Raw genomic sequence first — 22195 nt, 5'->3', positions numbered from 1 at the left:
ATGTCTAGAAAGCATCTTATATTTAAAAGTAATTTGTAAGGTCAGTTAACCATTTTTCGTTCGGAAGCTTCATTGTCATCAAGTACAATGTTGGGAAGTGGGCAGAGCCAGCTGGTGGCTTTGGGGAAGGTGCTGTTTCCTTAGTTTTTGGTAGCAGTATTTTACTTTTATCCTAAGAAAGTTCAAGTAAGACAATAAATTTTATCTAACTTTAGAGAACACAATTTCTCAATGTTTATTCCTAAACAAAGGGACCTCCTCTGCGATGCTAATTGCTACAGAAAACATCTTTTTTTCCTTCTAGACCTGACCAAGGTTTCCTTGTTAATGAAAAAAATGAAGAAGGGAAAAAATGCTGAATCATATTCATATGAATCTCTTGGCACTTTTTTTTTTTTATTGACTTGGTAATAATATTACATTAAAAATATATATGTGAGGTCCCATTCAACCCCACCCCCCACCCCCCCTCTCCCCCCCCCCCAACAACACTCGTTCCCATCATCATGACACATCCATTGGATTTGGTAAGTACATCTTTGGGGACCTCTGCACCTCATAGACAATGGTTCACATCATGGCCCATACTCTCCTCCATTCCATCCAGTGGGCCCTGTGAGGATTTACAATGTCCGGTGATTACCTCTGAAGCACCATCCAGGGCAGCTCCATGTCCCAAAGACGCCTCCACCTCTCATCTCTTCCTGCCTTTCCCCATACCCATCGTCCACCATGTCCACTTTTCCCAATCCAATGCCACCTCTTCTATGTGGACATTGGATTGGTTGTGTCCATTGCACCTCTATTTCAAGAGGAGGCTCAGATTCCACATGGATGCTGGATGCAATCCTCCCATTTTCAGTTGTAATCACTCTAGGCTCCATGGTGTGGTGGTTGTCCTTCTTCAACTCCATCTTAGCTGAGTGTGGTAAGTCCAATAGATCAGATTGTAGGTGCTGGAGTCTGTTGAGGCTCAGGACCTGGCTATCACATTGTCAGTCCAGAGATTCAAATCCCCTAAATATATCTTAAACCCCAACATTAACTGCACCTCCAGCACATTAGCATGAAAGGCTTATGAAGGGAGATCCCATCTGAGTCCAGATTCATCACACATAAACACCATTTCCAAAGAGGGGCCATCTGCCCTGGTAGTTAACCCCATCGGCCATGACCATAACTCCCATGGGTCTCTTTAGCCCTCAAAGGAACCAATATCTGGGGGTTGTATCTGCTTTATCTGTCTCTCTGACTCTGCTCAGTTGTGCATGAGGGCAATCCTTCTGCCAGCCTCCAGACTCTTTTTTAGAAACTCGTAGCCATATAAACTCATTTCTCCTTTCCATTTCCCCCTTACTTTAGGTCAAACAGCATTTTAAAGTCATGGTATTTTATGTAGACATGGATATTCTGCTGATCCGCATTGAACCTTCCGTATAAGGTCATTTTCCAGTTGCATCATCAGTTGGTAGTTGATAGTGGTCCCTCGTTGCCAGGGAGGCTCATCCCCGGGTGTCATGTCCCACGCTGGGGGGAAGGCATTGCATTTACATGCTGAGTTTGGCTTTGAGACTGGCCACATTTGAGTAACATGAAGGCTGACAGGAGGAAATTCCCAGGCACAATGTTGCTCTAGGCCTTGTTCTTATTTTAGGTTTATCAGCTCACAAGCATAGTCATTAGCATCAGGGGCTCACTGTTGAACCCTCACTCCCTCCCGGTCCCCGCCACTGTACCTGGGAGACTGTCGCTGCTCCCCTAGGGACCACGACAGAGCACCACTGGCCAGGAACCCAGTACCCCTCCTGCTGTGGTTTTTAATTGTTGCCACTATGAGTATATTCTTGGCACTTTTGTTTTTAAATGTTTCTTTAAGTATGAATAAAAAGAAGTGGAAGATGCTAACCCAGTAATCATGCACAAATTTTAGTTGCTTCCGGTTAGGTGTTGTGAGAGTACCTTATTCTCCTTGAACGCATAAAATCTGCAGGAGGACAGAACCCTAATCTTGTATTCAGTTTACTCACCATAGAATTCTATGTCTTCTCTCTTAACATTTTAAAAATAATGCCATATAAATAAAAACTGTTAGGGGGGATTTCCTTGAAATGTCAAAAGTAATGATTTGTCTAAATTGAAGAGTTTTAAAATAGAAACTGGTTTGCCAAAATCAAAAGATTTTGATTCTCACATTTCATATCACTGGGAAATAGAAATGAAGAGGTTCAAGCTTTAGGGTTTTTTTTTTGTTGTTTCTTCCTGAAGTAAGTTGCATATGAGGAATATATTCCAAAGGGGTGTGTATGTGCATGTGTGTGTCTGTGTGCACATGTGTGTCTATGCATGTGTGTCTGCAGGTGTGTGCATTGTGTGCCTGTGTGCATGTACATGTGTATCTGCGTGTGTGTACCTGTGCGTCTGTGTATGTGCATCTGCATCTGTGCGTGCATGTCTGCGTGCATGTGTCTATGTGCATGTACATGTGTATCTGAGTGCAGGTACCTGTGTGTCTGTGTGCGTGCGCGTGTGTAACTGTGTGTTTGTGTCTGTGTGCATGTTCATGTGTATCTGAGTGCAGGTACCTGTGTGTCTGTGTGCGTGCGCATGTGTGTATCTGTGCGTTTGTGTCTGTGTGCATGTGTCTGTGTGCATGTACATGTGTATCTGAGTGCAGGTACCTGTGTGTCTGTGTACGTGCGCATGTGTGGCTGTGTGTGGAGAGAGAGGAAGCCAGCAGACACAATGCTGAGAATAAAGAGAACGCAGCAGTAATCCAGTCCCTGAGACTGTGATTCTTAGCCCCGGCTGCACACGAAAATCACCAGGGAGCTTTAAAGAAACTTCCAGCACAGAGGCCCACCCTGGGGCTTCTGGTTTCATTAGGCTGCCGCGATCTGTAAGCGCACAGCTGGGTAGGCTCTGCCGCCCATGGAGAGCCTGTCCTCCAAGGGAGCCGTGCGGAGTTGAATTCCTCAGGCGTGGAGCCAGCACGGAGCTAAACCATTCGCTAAACTGAAGTGGGTACGTTGGGGTTATCATAGCCATTTTATAGAGGAGGAAACTGAGGCTACGAAAGGTGCTTCTGTGGCTGACCCAGAGTCCAGGATCAGCCCCTAAGAGGCTCCGGTGCCCGCCGAGTCTCCAGCCATGCCGATTTCCCCGGGCTCCTTGGAATGACAAACTTAAAGCACACCCTCCAGCGCCCATTAGTATGTTCCCGACGAAGACTTGAGTTTTGTGGAAGAAGGCGATGTACCTTGTTTAGTAGGGAGAAACGAAATATTTGAATAGTTGTCTACTTCTTAAACCAGTGGCTTTAACCCTGGCCTGTCCCACAGGCAAGAAACGCATTTTACATCGCAACCCAACCCAGCGTGCCCAGGTAACGGAAGCAAACGTTTCCCGCAGTGCTCATCCTTTACACACACTGCTGTTGTCTAGTCGAGTTTTTCCAATGTTGATTGCAGTCTACTGCATTGACTTAATAGATCATGACCCACGGTTTGAGAAATACGGTATAGCTTCATTTCTCTCCAAAAGCCAGGAAAAGGTAGCGGCACAGTTGGGGAAGCGGGTAGTCTGTTTTACCCGGCTGTATGAAAAGATACGCTTGCAGTCAAAGAATGAATTATTTCATGGGGTGTATAGGAACTATGATTACTTTTACACCCTGGAGGCCTGGAGCTATTTATTCAACCAGGCTTTTCAGGAAAATTTTTACACAATTAGGTTATTGGTGCACTCCTGTGATTGCGCCTGGATTTCCCCACCGTGGAAAAATGAACGTTGATATGCCTTCAGTTTTTAATGTGACATTTTGCTCTTGTTGATCTGGGATTTCAAACAGGGGCATGAAAAAACAAATTTATAAATAACCTTCCAATCTTATAGGAGGAATTCTTGATTCCAAATTGGGGGAGGGGGGTTGGGAGGAGACCAGACCCTTGCACAGGGGTTCCGGTTCCAGCAATTTCTTGTGCAGTTATCATCTGAGTCTCATTTTGAAACGTTATTGTCTGAAGTGAGATTCTAGATGAGAGTGTGCTTTTTTAAGCTGACGAAGTGCTCCTTTGAAAACAAGAGCATTATCTTATAGCTTTCTGATGGCTCCTGTCTGGTCCAGTCGTGTTTCCCAGCATGACCGTGAACTTTCTGGGACAGGACTGGGCCCGCTGCCTTCTTCCCTTGCGGTGCTACACGCAGGCCCCAGGGCCTGCTTGTCAGGAGAAGCCGAGTCTGTACCCCTAGGGCCCCTGGCTTAGGAGTGGGGTGGGGTGCCAAGGCCCGTAGATGTGGGAGCACCTGAGTAGCCACTGTGCACCCTTCTTTTCCTCCCCAACTTTCTCATTTCCCAGTCACCACCACCATTCTCATACAGGACTCGCATATATTCACACATGCAGCCGTACACAAATACATGTTATGCATGCAAATACATGCTGCATATGCAAATACATGCTACACATGTGCAAACACACAGTGTACCTACAAACACACACTACACGCACAAATACTTCTGCACGAATACACACCATTCCCATGCAAATGCACACTACACGTGCAAGTACACAATACACCCACAAACATACTACATGCACAAATACATACCATACACATGCAAGTACACAATACACTGGCAGATACACACTACACGCAGAAATACACACCATGCACATGCAAACACACAATACACTGGCAAATACACACCACGCACAAATACACATCATACACATGCAAAAATACACACGACACATGCAAGTACTCAACACATGGGCAAATATGTGCTACATGCATGCAAAAACATGCTGAACGTGAGCATCTCAGGCTCCCAGGGAGTTTAGGGAGTGGCAGTCTGAGTCCCCAGAGTGGAAGTGGAAGGCGCAGCTTCCTCTACGTGAGCCATCGGCAGCTGCCCGGCCAGCGAGCACAGGGCAGGGGTGAGCTTGGAGGACACAGCGTGTGTCTCAGCACCCGTCAGCTTGCCCCTCTGCTGGACCTGCCAGCCGCCAAGGTCCAACCCGATCATATTCTAAATAGTATTGCTTCGTTTATACCCAAAAGGAACCATTGGTTAAAGAAGGAAACAGAAGGACACGAACGTTGAAATACAAGCAAGTGAGGAACATTAAAAAGAGTTATTAACTGTGCAAGGTTATCTTAATACTGTCATGCTCAGGTCCTTGGGTTTCATGTCTGATAGATATTTCTAGTTTTGGTTTTTTTTTTTTTTAATGTGTTATCTTAATTTGCCAGGTTGCTATGGCAAATACCACACAGTGATTTGCCTTAAACAACAGGAATGTATTGGTTTACAGTTTACAGTTTGGAGGCTAAAAGAAGTCCAAAGTCAAGCAAGCTAAATGCAAGGTTTGCTCTCTCCTGGGTCCTGTAGCCTTCTGGCGCTGGTTGCTGGCAATCCTTGGGTTCCTTGGCTTGCATCTCTGTCCCCTGTCACATGGTGAAAGGTCCTCTCCTTCCGTGGGTTCTTCCTGTTTCCGTTGACTTGCAGCTTCTTCCTGTGTGGTCTTCTCCAGCTTCTGGCTTCCGGTTTCTTCTCTTTGTAAGGCCGCAAGGAAGATGGAGTAAGCCACCTTCATTCAATTGGGCCACACCTTAGCTAGGAATAACAGCTTCAGGAGGTCCTATTTACAGTGGGCTCACACACACAGGAACGTGGATTAAGATGGAGAACATGTCTATATTAGAGCACATAACTCAATCCACCACATTGATGATTTATTTTAAATCCCTAGCACATCAGACCTGTGATTTCATGCATACTGTTGCTTAGGAGAGGTTAATTTTTTAATGAATTAATTTTAAAGTCAAATTAAAAATCTATTGTTTTACTTTCTTTGGGTGTTCTAGCAAATATCAGGAAATGGGTCAGCTTAAACAATGGGAATTTATTTGTTCATGGATTGAGGCTGGGAAAAACTCCAAATGAAGTCATCATCAGGGGGAAGCTTTCTTCCTGAGGGCCCGCCTTCTGTGGCTGGCTGCCCGCCATCCTGGCTCCTCTGTCATGTGACAAGGCACACGGCGGCATCTCCTGGTCTCTCCCTTCCCTTCCAGGTTTCATCAGTGTTCAAGCTCCAGCTTTCTCTTCGTCTGCCTGGGTTTCACTCTGTTTATAAAGAACTCCCGTAATAGGATTAAGAGCCATTCTGATTGATTCAGCCACAGCTTCTTAACTGAGGTGGCCTCATTGAAAGGTCATACTTACAATGGGTTCACACCCACAGGAGTGGATTAAATTTAAGAACCTGTTTTGGGGGTACATAGCTCCAAACCACCACATCTAAAGAGACTAATAGTGCACATAGACCGTAGCCCTTGGAAGACCCTCAGGGCAGCTGAAGTTGCAGCCCACAGCTGGTTTGGCCCCAGCAATTAAATGGGGCCATATGAGGTCTGAGTGGTGTCTGACTTGCTGATCTCACACTCAGGTAAGGGAAGAGGTGGCATGAGAACCTGGGTCTCCTGGCCAGCGTTGACTTTCCCAAGAGCAGCAATGCTGATGTGGCTGCACAGACTCATAGCCTAAGACCTGGAAGTCATTTATCTGGCTTCTGCTCAAGGTTCACCATTTGCTCTTTTATCCATTTGAGCTAAAAATCACCAAAGAAGTGTGTCTGGGTCTGAATTCCCACCCCGTGGCCACCCTTTGCCAGGATTTCTGCCTCTAAGAGGATTTACTGTAATAGACTGCCTTAGAACATTCCTCTGTAAGGAACATTATAGACAAAAAAAAAATTGTAATGGGCATTTGCAATATTACCATTTCTAACCCTTTAAAGGTTTTAAAAATGAGTTTCGATTTTATAACCAAAAATAAGCAGCTTCCTGTTAGAAAGCCACACCTTCTATGGGAAACTGCATTTTCATTACTGCCACTCTATTTTAATTGTATTACTTTCTTAATTTGGGTATTTACTAATGTTCAGAATAACAGACTTGATTAATGTCACTTTTTTTTTTTTAGTTTTTAAGAGGTACTGGGATTGAATTCCAGGATCTTATACATGGGAAACAGGCACTCACCACTGAGCGACATACACTCCCCAATGAGAGTTGGGTTTTTTTGTTTGTTTTTTGTTTTTAGTCAGTACCAGAGATTGAACCCAGGACCTCGTACATGGGAAGCAGTTAATGTCACTTTTAATGAAAGCAACCCAAATTTCTACTTATTCCCATGAAGGCTCCTTGGGACTTTTGATAAGATAGGGTGCTCCTCTAACCAATTTGATTTCCCTAGTTTTGTCATGCCGAGATGTCATCCTAAATCCCAGTCGATCTTCATTATCTCTGGTTAATCAGGGCTTCTTAGTCACACCTGGAGCCTTCATATGGCGCTTTCCTAGCCTGCACAGAAAGATCACTCATTTCAAACAAAGAAATCTGAAGGCCATCATAGTGGGTTTAAAAAGTATCTTTTCATTTCATTAATTTTTCAATGCACAAATGAATAAGATATTGAACTCAGCAATCCCTCCAGGCATGTTATGATTTTCAGTACTGGAGTGGGTTCCATTGAATCCCTAAATGCAGAGGAGGTTTAGAGTCAGAAAGAAAAGAAAGGATACAAACCCATATGGGTTTAATAAATAAGAGAGAGTAAAAAAAAAAGGGGGGGGCTAAAAGGGAGCTTGTGTTCTGGAAAACTCCAGTTCTTATGAATGTTTCAATTTATTTAGCTTTTTATACTACGAGTACAAAACCAGCAACTTCATCTCTTCAGAGCCCAAGAAAAAGGAAAAAGAAAAAAAGGCAGAAGCCTCAATTTTCTAGAAGACAGGCTTATGCATATGGGAAAATTGCCTGATGGTACCATTGTACCGTTGCTCTAAGATGCTGAAGTTCCTTCTCAGGTGGAGGAGTTAGTGGTCGTCACCGTACATTGATACTTCCTGGAGCCCTGGTCCGAAGATGCTTTCATCCCTGGGAACCTTTAAATGGGGCTTGTAAACAAGGCCCTTCTAAAATAAGGCTAGGCTCGGGGTGCCTCCTTGGACCCCCCTCATTTGGAGTTAGTGGTTAGGAGCAGATTCTAAAGCCAGATTCCCTGGTTCAAGACCCAGCACTGCACCTACTAGTCGTGTGCTGCTGGGTAAGTAACAACCTTCTGAGGCTCAGTTTTCTCGTCTGTAAAGCTGAGATGATAAACTAGAACTCATGCTCTATGGTAGTTGTAAGGATTAAATGGCATAACTGAGTCAGTAAGTGCTTTGGAACAGTGCCTGGCCTATAGTGAGTGCCTTGTAAGTGTCAGCTATTGTAAGTGGCCCCCACCAGGGGCTCCGACAAACCCCCACCCACTCAACAAATTCACCGTATATGCTCTGAGCCCCCGCCCCATGCCGAGCATCCTACTAGGGACTGTGCAGAATTGTGCAGCTCTCCCTGCTTTCCTGACTGCGGCTTGTGGTGCAAACGTCTCACTGATGAAGATGGCTCTGGGCTTCCCTTGTGTCTCTGAGCCCCTCCGGATGACCAGCATGGCCTGAGTGCCCAGGCTTTGCCAAGTGCGGCCCTGGCTCTGCCAGGAATGAGGACTGGCCATGTGGTGGCATCCTCAAAGGTGACCTGGCCCCATAGAGCAATCTGTTTCTAAAGCACCTGCACGCCAGGCTAAAGTGCGAAAGGTGAGACCAGGGTACATGTGCATGTTCTGGTGTGGAGGTTAATTTTCCCTGGATTTTGGCCCATTATGTTTCTAGAGTTTGCTTTAGCATATGCTCTCATTCAGTAAAGAAAACCTTGGGAGGTGCTCTTGAGTTTATCTCAACTTTTGAAGCAGTTGATGCTGTGACCGGAGCCAGGAAGGATATGAAAAGGCCTTGGCACTCTGTGAACACATCCTAAAATTTGCAAGCAGGACAAAGAAGAAAGCATGTGTCTTTCCTCCACACTGGGATTATCCAAAAAATGCTCATGATTGCTAAGGGACCATCTTCGAAAATAATGACTGCAACAATTTTCTGTAATTTAGCAGCAATATATATCACCTATGGATACCACCTGTGTGTGCCATGTACTATACGGGATTGGCTGGTGTTTTGTGCTCATGACAGTGGGTGTTCCATCTCACAAGAGCCACTTAAATTTTTTAAGGGGTTAAGAACTGGCGATTAGAATAACTGTATCTGGGATCTGAGTTAGGAACTGGCTCAGCGTCATCTTTCTTGGTCTACCCAGAAAAAGCATGACTTGTGAAAGTGATTCCACTTTCCAGCCTTCAGCTGAAATATGGAGCTGTAATACAGTTCAAAAGGAGCATAAAATGTTTTGCAAATAATCACGTTAAATATTTTACATATGAAAATATTCATATGTTTTTATACAGAACGTGTGTGTATTTCACCTGAAGTAGATGGGGCTGGAATAGATCATTTCTAACACCCCTTGTGATGGTTTGAAGCTGTATGAATGCCAGAAAAGTATGTTCTTAAAGTTAGTCCATTCCTGTGAGTATAAACTTATTGTGACTAGGGCCTTTTAATTAGTTTACTTCAGTTTAGGCATGGCCCAGGGTGAGTCTTAATCCTCTTACTGGAGTTCTTTTTTGTTGTTTTTTTTAAAGATTTAATTTTTATTTGTTTCTCTCCTCTTCCCTGTCCCCACCTCCCCTGTCTGTGTCTGCTGTCTGTGTCCATTCACTGTGTGTTCTTTTGTGTCCACATATATTCTTGTCAGCGGCACCCAGAATCTGTGTCTCATTTTGTTGCATCATCTTGCTGCGTCAGCTCTCCCTGTGTGCAGCACATTCCTGGGCAGGCTGCACTTTCTTTTGCGCTGGGCGGCTCTCCTTACGGGGCACACGCCTTGCTCATGGGGCTCCCCTATGTGGAGGACACCCCTGCGTGGCATGGCACTCCTTGCACGCATCAGTTCTGTGCGTGGGCCACACGGGTCAAGGAGGCCCGGGGTTTGAACCTTGGATCTCCTCTGTGGAAGGCAGACGCCCTATCCATTGGGCCAAATCCACTTCCCTGGAGTTCTTTATAAGTGGGACAAATACAGAGAGAGAGAAAAAGCCATGGAAACAAGAAGCTGAAAGAAACAAAACCCGGAAGAGAAGGGAGAGACCAGCAGACGCTGCCATGTGCCTTGCTGTGTGGCAGAGGAGTCCAGGGTTGCCGGGCAGCCCATCTTCTTAGGGAGAGCATTGCCCAATGATGCCTTGATTTAGACATTTTTCTCAGCCTCAAAACTCTAAGCTTCTAAAGTTAACAAATTCCCTTTGTTAATGGCAACCCATTTCATGGTTACTGCATTTTGGCAGCTTAGCAAACCAGAACATTCCTCTAAAGCTTGACCCCTTGAAAATGTGTCTCTTTTATTAAAGCAACTGTTAACCAGCCTTGTGGATGGGGACACCTTGGGAAGAAAACGGGTGTGCCGGCAGCTGCCCTGGGCAGAGCGCACCCCACAGGAGAGCCGTGCACAGGACAGGGCCAGGGCCTGGAGGCCAGGCGGGACGCAGAGGGGAGGGCAGGGCTCATGGGTTGAGCCGATGGCTACTTCAAGAGTCTGCCTTTAAGAAGAATCTGCACGTGGAACTTGAGTTTTTCCAGAAAGCAACATTAGGATTCTCTCTTAACCTAAGGTCTTCAGAAGTCCCCCAGGAATTCTGGAATTTTTTTTTTTAGAATTCCAAATAGCTTAGAGATTGTTTTCAGACACCAGAGCCTCAGCGGCAGTCACCACCTAGCTTTGCCCTTGCCCTGTGCCCTGACAGCCCTGCCCATCCCCACCCTCTCTCCTGAAGTGTGTAGATGGGTTGGGCAGTGGGGCACACTTGCCAGGTCCCCAGCCTGCCCCATGCTGAGGAGGGCAGCCTCATTAGCGTGCAGGTGCGCACAGAAGCACGCACGCCAAGGGCCATTTTAACGCTGTCGGTGAGTAGCAAGGGTGTGGGTCAAAATAGACCTGGAGTTTGTTCTCCTGTGGTGTGCACGAGCCATGGTTTCTCTAAGCAGAGGTTTGCTGGTTTAATCTGAATGAGGCGTTTGGATTAGAGCTAGGTACCTGACCCTTTAAGGTGCAGACAGATCACCTGGGAATCCTGTTAAAAGGCAGGCGCCTGTTCAGTGGTGTGAGATGGGGCAAGATTCTGCATCCTTACCCAGCCCAGGTGACGCCACTGCTGGCCCCCGGACCCGTTCTAGGAGCGGGACTAGACGTCGACATAGGTATTGTACACTGCCGCATAGGTATTAGCCTCGTTTTACAGGGAACCAAGCTATGTGGCTAGTGAGGGGGCGAGGCTGGACCCCAAACTTGCGTCAACTGGCCCCTGAATTGAGCCCCTCTGAAAACTTTATACTGCCTTCTGTTTTCTTCTGGAACTTGAAAGAGTAACCACCGCTGTCGAAGGTTAATAAGGAGTGAAAAGCTATCCTGCCATAAACCAGAATACTAGCTTTATGGAAAAAATACTGTAGTGGCGAAGGGACTGTGTGAGGTGACTCCAGGGTCCCTTCACCGAGGGAGGACTGTGCATTTTAAGCTTCTTTAAGTCAGACTAATTTAATCAATAAACTCTTAATCCCCTTGTCAGCTGGCTAGGTCCGCGGCATCGCTTATTTTTGTATTTGCTAAAATTTCTACCAGATGATGGGGTGTGACCCTCCCGGCTGGAGCACGTGCGGATCGATTGCCGTTCTCAAGCAAAGCCTCTCCAAGTTGCCTTTCAGAGCACCCAGGGTGTGTTCACGAATCCTTCCACGCACTAGGTTAAGGTCTGCAGATCTCAAGTAACTATGACCGTGTTTTCAGTCTGCAAGAGTATAGGTTGGTGTTCTTTTAAAATCCTCAGTCATGGCTTCAAGCATAACAAACTTACTTAAAATGGACTGTTTTGTGTTCTAAAAGCCAAATTCCAGGGCTTAATTTTTATGTGGAAAATTTCATCTCAGAGCAGACTTTATAGCACAGTCATAAACCTCAGAGAACGGGGATTTGTGGCGGCCGGCGCGGTTCTCGGCGGGAGCCCCGTTCCGGGCATGCCAGGCACGTGACGTGGCCGGAAAGCCTGGTGCAGAGCGCGGGGCCGCCGTCTGCAGTGGGTTCCTCAGCTAACACGTCCCCGCGTGCCCGCGGGCCCGGGCGGCCCCGGCGGCCCCGGCTGAGGAGGCCGATCACGCTTCCTGTCAGCATGCTGCCCAGGGCTTAGGCTCGTGGGCAGTGGGCTTGACCCCAAGCTCGCTCCCCGTCGGGGCAGGCGACGGGCGGGCCGACGGGAGAGGTTCAGCACGAGTCGCCCCAGGTGCCCGCAGGACCGGCCTCTCACCAGCCCCTTGACCATGGGTGCAGCGCCGTCGGGGCCGATGCCCCCTCTACGAGGTGCGAACCAGAGCCTGTGCCTCCAGGCCTGGGGCGAGGATAACAGGGACACTGTGTCAGGAAGCGGCCAGACCCAGCCAGGCTTTACGAGTGTTTACGGAGGCTGCTTTTCAGCTAGACCTCAAGTGATGCTTCCCAGTGAGCGCTTCTGTTATGGGTGTGGCACCCATTGGGGGTGGGGGGAGCAGTGGGGCGAGAAGCTCGGGGCCAAAGTCAGGCTCAAGCCAGGCTCTACGTGGGCCAGGGAACTTGCGACCGGATGAAGGGGTGGCAGCACGCCCCACGGCTGACTGCAGCCCTGACGGTCCCCGGGGGACCAGGCGGGAGCCGCCGCCCCTCCCCGCCCTGGGCTGCCTCTCTAAGCCCCGCGGCCCCACCTTGTCCTTAGACAAGCACAGCCCACAGCCGGCCTTCGTCGGAGCACCACACTGTCCAGGACACTTCCTCCTCGGGGCTTCGGATGCTTAGTAAATATTTGTTGAAGGAACGAACAAGCCGAAGACCTTGCTACAGGTGACTCTGAAGCCCTGGTGAGAGCTTGTCAACCCAGAGGTCCTTGTTGCTGTCGGCAAACGCTTGTGAGTGCGTCTGCTTTAGGTGAACCTTCCTTGTACCATTTCCAGGGCCTCTGCCCAGCACAGGGAAACCTCCCGCCACTTGAAGAGCTCCTATGAATGACGCAAAATGCACCTTCCTCGAACGGGCTCCCCCTCAGGGTGCTCGTTTTAGGCGAGGAGGGGGCTCTTCGAACGCAAAGCGCTTTTTATACTTTCGAGTGGGCGTGGGTCTGTCCGGCTGCCCCTTCTGCGGCATGTGCTGCCGTGTTCTTTGAATGAGGGAAGGAGAGGTGTCCTTGAGGACGACAGCACCCTGCCGGGCCCTGCGTGACCGTGGCCAGCTGAGACGAGTCGCTCAGCCAGGCGCAGACCTGGTCAGTTTGGACTCAGTGCTTTCTTCCCGGAGCATCGTCCCCAAGCAGGGCTTCGAAGCGGAGAAGAACAAAATGAGGATCACCACCTGCCCGGCGAGTTAGTCCAGACAGCACCGAAATGATCGTGGAAGGGCCACGCCGTGCCCTCGTCAGCAGGCGTGCTGAGGCTAGTGCAGGCCGCAGCGGCCCACAGGGGTCCCCGACGGCCTCCGGCGCTGAGGAAGGCCGCACCTGCCCTGCCCGGTGGCCGGTCAGCTGTGTGCACGTGCATGCGGTGGTTTCTTGGATGAAACGGTTTAAAAATAAACTTTCATCCACGGAGCCAAAGGTGTTTAAAGTGATTTCTAAACTGCTTGAACAGGGGAGCAGGTGTAGCTCAGTGAGTGAGCACCTGCTTCTTATGTACGAGGTCCCAGGTTCAAGCCCCAGTACCTCCTGAAAAACAAAAGCTGCTTGAAAGGTGTGGACACAGAGCTTAATTAGGGACTGGCTCCATGGCCAGCCTGGTGAGAGAGAAGCCGGTCAGCCAAACCGGTTTGCTAAGACTCAGTGGAATACCCTGTAGCTATGTAAAAAGAAACGTGGCGCTTTTTCGATATATGAAATATGCATTTTAAATCAGGTTAGGGAAGTGGACTTGGCCCAGTGGTTAGGGCATCCACCTACCACATGGGAGGTTGGTGGTTCAAACCCCAGGCCTCCTTGACCCAAATGCGGAGCTGGCCCATGTGCAGTGCTGATGCGCGCAAGGAGTGCCGTGCCACGCAGGGGTGTCCCCACGTAGGCGAGCCCCACGCGCAAGGAGTGCGCCCCATAAGGAGAGCCGCCCAGCGTGAAAAAAGTGCAGCCTGCCCAGGAATGGTGCCACACACATGGAGAGCTGAGCAGCAAGATGACGCAACAAAAAGAAACAGATTCCAGGTGCCGCTGATAAGGATAGAAGCAGTCACAGAAGAACACACAGCGAATGGACACAGAGCAGACAACTGGGGGTTGGGGGGAAGGGGAGAGAAATAAATAAAAAATAAATCTTAAAAAAAAAGTAGAAAGAAAACTTTAAAAAAATAAATAAAAATAAATCAGGTTAGACCCCAAAGGGAACTATTTGCCATCCTTTCAAAATGCAAACATGTCCGTTGGTAACGGACAGAACAGATTTTCGGGGTCCATAAAGCTGACCGAGTTCCTCATTTAAAAACCCAGTCTTGCACGACGGTCAGGTGCAATCCTGTGGGTGTTCCTCTTTAAGGATTTGATTTCAGAGTGACCCCGTCACGCTCACTGAATGTGACTGGACAGTGCTGGTTCCAGAGCGACAAGGACCCCCGGGTACCAGCGACAGGCAGAGGAGAGACAGGGCTGAGGCCAGAGCGGGCCCGGGGAGAAGCCGGAGCCAGGTCTGCCCCTTGTGAAGCTGTTCCCTGAGCAGGAATCTGCTGGGGGGCCCTCCCGGCCAGACCCAGAACCGCCACCCCCTGGGCACTGGCCCGAGGTGTGAGCTGATATGTAGGGAAAAGGCACTGCCCAAGGGGTTTTTAGTTTGCAAATCTCTCAGTTAAGTCGTATCTATAACTGTCAAGGGTTCAGACTGAAATTCTCTTTAATCCACATGAAATCTCTGAAAAATCTTCCTGGAGATGCTCCCGTGGCTGTCCAGTCCCCGCTCCCTGGGCCCGGGCAAGCGGTGCCATCAGGCCGTCACCCCGCAGAGGCCGCACCTGGTGGCGGCGGGCGGCTGCTGGCGTCACCGTCCCTTGAAATGCTGGTAGTAACCAACAGAGTTTGGTTTTGCTTTGACAACTCCTGCTGCAGCCAAAACTATTGTTACGGCCCCGAGGCCATTCCTCTTTTCGCTAAATAAGGAAAAACAAAGGCTATTCCGGGCACGGAGCGGTGCTGGCGGCTGGTTTATTTGCAGTCTTGCCCTGGCATGCTGCCCTTGTCACTGTGGCCACCCGGGAATTTTTCTGAACGCTGCCGCGACAGACGCGCAGCCTGCTCCCCGCGGCTCCGAGACGCTCCGCCCCAGGCGGCGGGGATGTCCAGGAGACGTTTGCTGTCCGTGTGAGACAAACGGGGTAGACCCTTTTGGTGGGGGTGGGGGGGGGAGAGACGCTGTGTTTGCACAAAATGAACCAGGAGAAAACGTCGCCCTGAGCCGCATCCCTGCTTTCAGGTCTGAGCCACTTTTTCTCCTTACCTGGGAAGCTTTTCTCTTCTGCCCGTACCTTTTACACGAAAAGAGCAGCATGAGGTGGCGAGCCCTGACTTTTGTAGGATTCTCTGCGGCGCGAGTGTGCTGGCATGCGCTGAGGAATAATGATGAGCGGGAAAGGGAGCGAGGAGGGGGACAGCGGGGAGGGGGCGAGGGAGCTGGAGGGAGAGAAACTGTGAAAGCGTTTCCTCTGCGGCTGTGACAGCCCTGGCTTCCAGCACAGGGCCGAGCTGCTCCCATCCGTCAGAGATGGGAGAGGGCAAGACGCAGGGGACTTAGGGGGACAGGGGCACGGCACGAGGGAGGGTGCCCGGGCGCGGTGGACCGTCGCAGCGGGACCTGCCCAGAGAACAGGAGGTGGCGTGGCTGCCGGGTGGCCCAGAGCTCGGCCCCTGCGTGGGCTTTCTCGGTAAGCACTCACTTTTCATTTCTTCACCTCCGAACGCTCCCGGCAGAGACGCAGGGGGAGGAAGTCATGCGTGGAGATTCGCAGGCGTCCCCCTCTCCGCCTGGTCTGGTTTGATAGTCCACCTGTTAAAAAGATTATTGACGGTGATAGGAAAAGGCGAGCCGTCCAGCTGCACCGCTTGCCTCTGTGCACAGGGTGTCCAGGGAGGGCTGAGCCCATCCACAAGAGGTGCAGAACAGTCGCCGATGCACGTTGCTGGGAACGCCCTTGGGTGCCGAGGGTGTGAGAGCCTGGACTCCCCTGCTCCTCTGACACCCCCGATTTCCTGTCCCGGAGCTCACAGATTGCTGCTGATGGCAGTTGATAACTGGTAGCCACAGTCTGCGGTCGGTGGGAGCTTCAGCTTTTGAGTCTAGCACCTGGGCTGGGCCCTGCCGCTACGGTCTCGAGAGAGTGAGAGAGACAGACAGACAGGCTCACACCCTCACACCCCGCGCGCGGCTCTCACTGCGGCTCAGGCTGCCTGGAGAGGAGGCTGCCTGTTGGAGGGATGCTGTGAGCCCCGGGGCCGTGTCGAGGTGGGATTTGCCCTCGGAAGGACTCGATTATGCCAAGTGACAGCCCGAACAGCACCGCACTGAACGAGGCCAGGTTCAAAGACCTGTTGTTCCAAAGAGGTACTTCCCGAAGGCCGGCTGCGGAGGGTGTTGGCGGTGGTGCCGGGAGCTTGGCTGAGCCCAGCGGGGCCGAGTAGGAGCTCTTTCCCCAGAAGTTTTTTCTCCCGAGGCGAGATCCATCAACTCAGAGCCTGGGGGTGGGGATGGGGGACTCTCTTTAGGAAGAGAGATCTCAAGTTTTTTCCCCGTCTTTCGCGTCTGCAGCTGTTTATCCCTGTTGGAGATGTTCTGCATAACTACGCAGGCTTGTTGCTTTGGAGCTCTGTCGTTTTCACATGCGGTGCTCTTGAGGCTGGAGCCTCCCCTGGAAATTTATATTACTCACAGCTAGACGGATGTGTACTTTCTTTTTCACCCTGAGTGGTTGAAAACAGCCTTTGAAAGAAAAGAAGTGTTTCTCAGGACGTGGCTAGTTTTTCCGGTCTTCAGTAGAGTGAAACGGGGGAAATCAGGAGAGGGAACGGGGACCCCGAAAGGAGACAGACAGACAGACAAGCTGCAGAGAGGGCACATTCAGAAATGACTCTGCTTAACTGTGGAGAAAGACGGCTCCTTGTGCAGCTGTGTGTTTTTTTTTCCTGATACACTTTCCTAAATTAATAACGTGGGGGTGCATGAGGGTGGATTTTTAATGAGTCCTATAGAGGGAATTACGGTTTTATGTATGCATTTTTCCCCATTTATAGCGTGGCAAAGGGGTAGACTTTTAAAAGGTTTGTAATTGCTCTTACTCCTCTGCTATCCCCCTCCCCCCAGAAAAGCCTGTCAGTCTTCTCTGATGGGGACATATTTAGCTCAATTTCTTTCTGAAGAGATCGTGACACTTTGGATTTTAAAATGTGTGGTGAAAAGCCTTTGTATCGGATGGCTGTGCGAGTCTTTGTAAACAAAAGACACACTGCTCCAGCCTGATGCCCTGGCGGTGTGTGCCTCACCGGGATTCCGCCATCAGTACGAGGGTCCCTGATGTCGCCCTCCTAGCAGCCCCATATGGGCACCTGTTCCAGGAGGGCAGGTGTGGACGGGGGTGACACAGATGTGGCCACCCCACACCTGGCCACCAGCGGGGTCCTCATCCTGAAACAGCCTTCGTCTCAGCCTTCATCACGCCACCCATGGATTAGGGGTGTCAACTTCCTACTTTATTATCATGCAAAGCATTTTATGTAAAATTTTATGAATATAAATAGGATTATGTAAAAAGAGCCAGGAGGCTCTTTTTTTCCAGTTACCGTTAGCACCTCCCTAGAGTGGTAATTGTTGAGAGTGAGCAAGGCTTCAGCACCACTGCAGTCTTGAAGTGAGTGTTTGGCGAAATGTGGTTCTGTGCTAGACACTGTTCAGACCAGGGTTGGCAGTCACAGTCACGTCCTTCCAGGGGTGTCCTCAGTCGGCATGCATGTCAGGAGCACCTACTTTGTGCACACATGTGGCACCTGCTGGGGATGATGTGGATAGACAGGACCTTGTCCCAGGGCTCACTCCGTGGAGGAAAAGACCAAAAAATAGGCAGTAACAAGGAATCCACAAATACTGTGATGGTGTGCTAAGGGGCCCCTCCAGAGAGGGCAGCGGGTCCATCATCAAGGAATTAGGGAAGATCTTAGAAGAAGATAAAACTGGCAGGTGGCACTCAGTCTGGGGCAGCTGTGTGGTGGCTCTTTTCCATTCTGTTGTTCTGCATTATATAATAGAATGCATGGGGATAGCCACTCCATTCCCAAGGAAGATAAAATTCAAAATGCGTAATATAACATGTATGATGACAGTACTCATCATTTTGCCTTCTGAACTTCATACTGTGAAGTTATATAGGCTGAATTTTTCCCCCTTGACCATGGTGTTTAATGAGTATGAATTTTCATTCAACCATTAAAATCTCCAAGAGTATTTTTATATGAACGGTTCATGAACTGGAGGCAATGATAGTCTAGGTAAATTCAAACTCCAGCTCCACCTATCTTCCTGTCACCAGTGCCACCTGTCTCTGTAGGATTTGGGAAAGCATTTACTAGCCTTTAAGAACATTTAGCACTTAGGGAGTGGCACGGAGTCATAAATAAAGAGCAAGCCATCCCCTGCCCAATACTTGGCCCAAGGCTGCCATCTTTTCCACCACATCCACCTCTGCTCAGAGACAGAGGAAATGCAGACAAACACCTACTGTGCAGAAGCCAAAGCAAACCTAGCCAGCTGCTGAGGGTCAGCAGCTGTGCTTAAGAGGGGTGGTGAGAGGGGAGAATGACTTACTGAGTTCCCTGAAAAAGGGAGGTGGCCTCGAGGGTAAGCTTCCTGGAGCAGGCTGGTTGTGAACCAGAAGGCCCCGTGGGTTCTTGATTGGGGAGAATGGGGTGGAGGTTGGGGGTGGGGGACGGACACCCATTGGGGAGGGGTGTCCCTGAGGTGGGCCGTGCCCATTTGCGTGGTGCACGGGGATCTGCCAACGACTTTCAGCCTCTTTGATGGCATCACCACTCTTTTGCATGGCAGATCTCCTGAGTGCTGCAAGATGTTTACAAGACCTGGTGACAAGGAGGGAAAATAAGAGGCCCTGACTCCCCCCCACACCATACACCTACACCTGATAGGGTCTGTCAGGGCATAAATTACTCAGCTGGAGCCTAAAAATAATTAAACGTTCAGAAAATAGGACATCTGTAAAGGATGATATATTAACGTAGGAAAGACCAAAGGAAGAAGGTGTTAACCATCCCACAAATAGCTATAGGTTATATTGGGAACCCAAGGTGGCAGAACCACACTTCCCCAGAAGTCTTTAAAAATAGTACAGATGCCCACGCCTCTCGAAGAGCCAGCTGAGTGCCTCCCTGAACCCGAGAACAGACCCACAAGGCTTGCATCATGTCTTCTGCCCCTACAGTTCTCTACCCCGTAGTTCTGAGTTTCCAGGATCTGTCTCTATCAAAACAGGGAGAGACCAACATCGTCTCACCATGGTCTACACGAACAATATGGTACAATGATGCCTTTCTGGAGCTTTTCTAGATTTATTACAAACTTTCTGGAGTTTGGCTTTCAATGACATGTTTGTTGAATGACAGTTGAATGAAAGGAGGGGGGTGTGAAATTTCTACTTGGGCCTTAAAATCTTTCCTTATGGTGGTCTGCTTCTTGGGATGGTTTTGTTGGTGTCAATAGCTTTAGGAATCAAGGGGAACTGCTCAGTAGGCTGGGTTCAGAACCCACGTTGGGCATAGGAGATTTTGGAAACCCTAAAGCATCGTATTATCTTCTCCTAATGGTACCATTTCTATGTTAACAGTTCTACCAGAATTCACTCTTCTCCTAGCCTCTCCCTCTGACCCCCCTTCCAAAAACCAGAGCCCCACTGCTTCATTCCCAGGTTCCATGCACCATTCCACATTCTGTTTTGCCTACCACAGCTCTTCTTTAAAACCCTACAAGACAAAAAAAACACATCTATAAGGGTTTTGTTTTCCAGGGGAATGCCCCATGGGCTGGAGGTGGGCTGAACTGGAGGAAGGGGGCAGCTACAGGTGCCCAGTGCCCTTTTCAGCCAGGATGAGCTGGGGAGGGTCTCTCTGTAGACACAGCCATGGGCCCTGGACTGGGTGAGGGGTCGGCTGGGAAGGGTGTCTCTGTGGACACAGGTTGTGAGCTCTGGACTGGGTGAGGGGTCAGTTGGTGCCTGTGTCACGGTGGACACAGGCCGTGTACCTGGTTGGCCTGAGCGCCCTCCCTGGCTCGCTGAGAGCAGAGCCTCCATGTTTCTGCTGTGATAAATGTCCCTCTTGAGAGCCAGGCACAGTGTCCCCTCTGGGGGCTGGTCAAGGTCACCACTTTGTGCACCCCTGACCTGGGAAGCAAAGAGGAGAGCAAGGTTGGACGGTGTCTGCCTGGGCCTGAATGTGGGGGGGCAGTGAATGGCTGGACAAGGGACCCAGATACCCCAGAAATGTCCGTGGTCAAGACCAGCCTGGACCTGCTGAAGAACATGTGTGTGGAATGCCATCTGCTCCCCGCATTTTTTAAACTGAGGCAGAAAAGCAGGGACGACCTTTGATAACGGGAGGCATCTTTGACTGGTGCTGTGACCGTTCTTGCCTGAGCAGGGGTACGTCAGGCTGTGGGCAATGGATCCACACCCCAGAGCTGGCAGAGTTGAGGGTGGGGTGGGGCTGAGCCCCGGGAGTGGTCGCCACACAGGGGTGGGGGCTCTGCCTGCCTGAAGGGAGGGTGGGATGGAGGAGGGAACAGTGTCTCTTGCAACCCTCTTTCTAAGACACATGGAAAGGGGGAAGTTGGCTGTGCCCCCAGGCCATTTTCTCCGTGCTCCCTGTGCCCTCAGCAGGCATTGAGGTAGCGTTTCCTGCGCACAGGGAAGGAGGGCTGGGCCCGGGTGGGCCCGGGGCCTGGCGCTCACAGTCCCCACTTGCAGGAAGCTGGCTGGGGCGAGGCGGGTGATAGCTCAGGATTCCAGCTGTGCCCAGAGCCTGCCAGTCTGCAAGGGACCCCCGTCCTCTCCGATATCCCACCCTGGGCCCCTGCTGGGTGTTTCCGCGGCCCTGAGGGAACACAGCCTCTGTGTTCTCCAGGGGTGGGGATTGTGCCTGCCCAGGATCTAAGAGGGGTGACGAGCTCAAGGCAGCCATCCTCTGCCCGGGCTCGAGGCCCGTGGATCCCCTGACACCAGGCAGGGTTCTAGAAGCATCGCGGGCGGCCCGGAGGTGCCTCGGGGTTGCCTCGGGGTTGCTCCTGGCTTGGTGAAGACCTGTTGTTAGGGCAGAGGCCCTGAGATCCCGCCAGTCCTTTTTAGCCAGGAAGTGGAGACGCTGGAGTTCCCTCTTCAGGAAGCGCCTCCTCTCCCGCGCACCCGTGATGCCGTGGCATCAGGCGCTTAAGGGGGCAGGGGACAGGGACTGTGCCGGCCGCACTCTGTGGACACTGTCCTGCCCTGGGCCACCAGGACCTTGGCACTGTGCACAGGAGTCCACAGGCCCCCACCTCACCCCAGACAGAGTGTGCGCCCCTAAGAGTGGACACATGCACCGCGTGGAGTGGGCGTGCCCCGGGCAGTGTGCGCGCACCTAAGAGTGAACACACGTGCCGCGTGGAGTGGACGTGCTCCAGGCAGTGTGCGCACACCTAAGAGTGAACACACACGCTGTGTGGAGTGGATGTGCCCCGGGCAGTGTGGATGCCCCTAAGAGTGGACGTGCCCCGGGCAGTGTGGCCCCCCTAGAGTGGACACACGTGCCATGTGGAGTGGACGTGCCCCAGGCAGTTTGGCCCCTCCTAGAGTGGACACACGTGCCATGTGGAGTGGATGTGCCCCAGGCAGTTTGGCCCCTCCTAGAGTGGACACATGTGCCATGTGGAGTGGACGTGCCCCGGGCAGTGTGGATGCACCTGGACGAGTGGACATGCACGCCGAGGCCACACTTGCAATGCACACCAGCACAGCAGCCCAGAGCAGGCTCAGACAGCAAGGCTGTCCCCGTGAAATCTCTGCTGTAGAGTGCCCATGCTAGGTCAGGCTCAACTACCCCTGCTCAGGGTTTGGCAAGACCCTTCCAGGCAGGTGGTGAGAGCCTCCTTTCCCTGCGTGTCTGTGGGAGGCTGGGCTATCCTCA

General features: G+C 50.6%; 1 protein-coding gene across 4 annotated transcripts in view; it reads left to right on the top strand.

Annotated features, from left to right (window-relative positions):
* LDLRAD4 (low density lipoprotein receptor class A domain containing 4) overlaps positions 1-22195 on the top strand; it is a 460618-nt gene that overhangs the window by 403959 nt on the left and 34464 nt on the right. The window contains exon 1 of one of the 4 annotated variants that reach the window (XM_058277263.2): positions 16415-16580. The exons of the other annotated variants lie outside the window; for them this stretch is intronic. Coding sequence (XP_058133246.1) covers positions 16511-16580 — 70 coding nt within the window. The 5' untranslated portion in view covers positions 16415-16510. Of the gene's footprint in view, positions 1-16414; positions 16581-22195 lie in introns of those variants that run through there. 4 annotated transcript variants of the gene reach the window in all.

This window comes from Dasypus novemcinctus, chromosome 16, assembly GCF_030445035.2.
Source record: "Dasypus novemcinctus isolate mDasNov1 chromosome 16, mDasNov1.1.hap2, whole genome shotgun sequence".
Lineage (NCBI taxonomy): Eukaryota > Metazoa > Chordata > Mammalia > Cingulata > Dasypodidae > Dasypus > Dasypus novemcinctus.
Note: the sequence above shows the minus strand (reverse complement) of the source record. Positions and strands in the feature narration are given on the sequence as shown.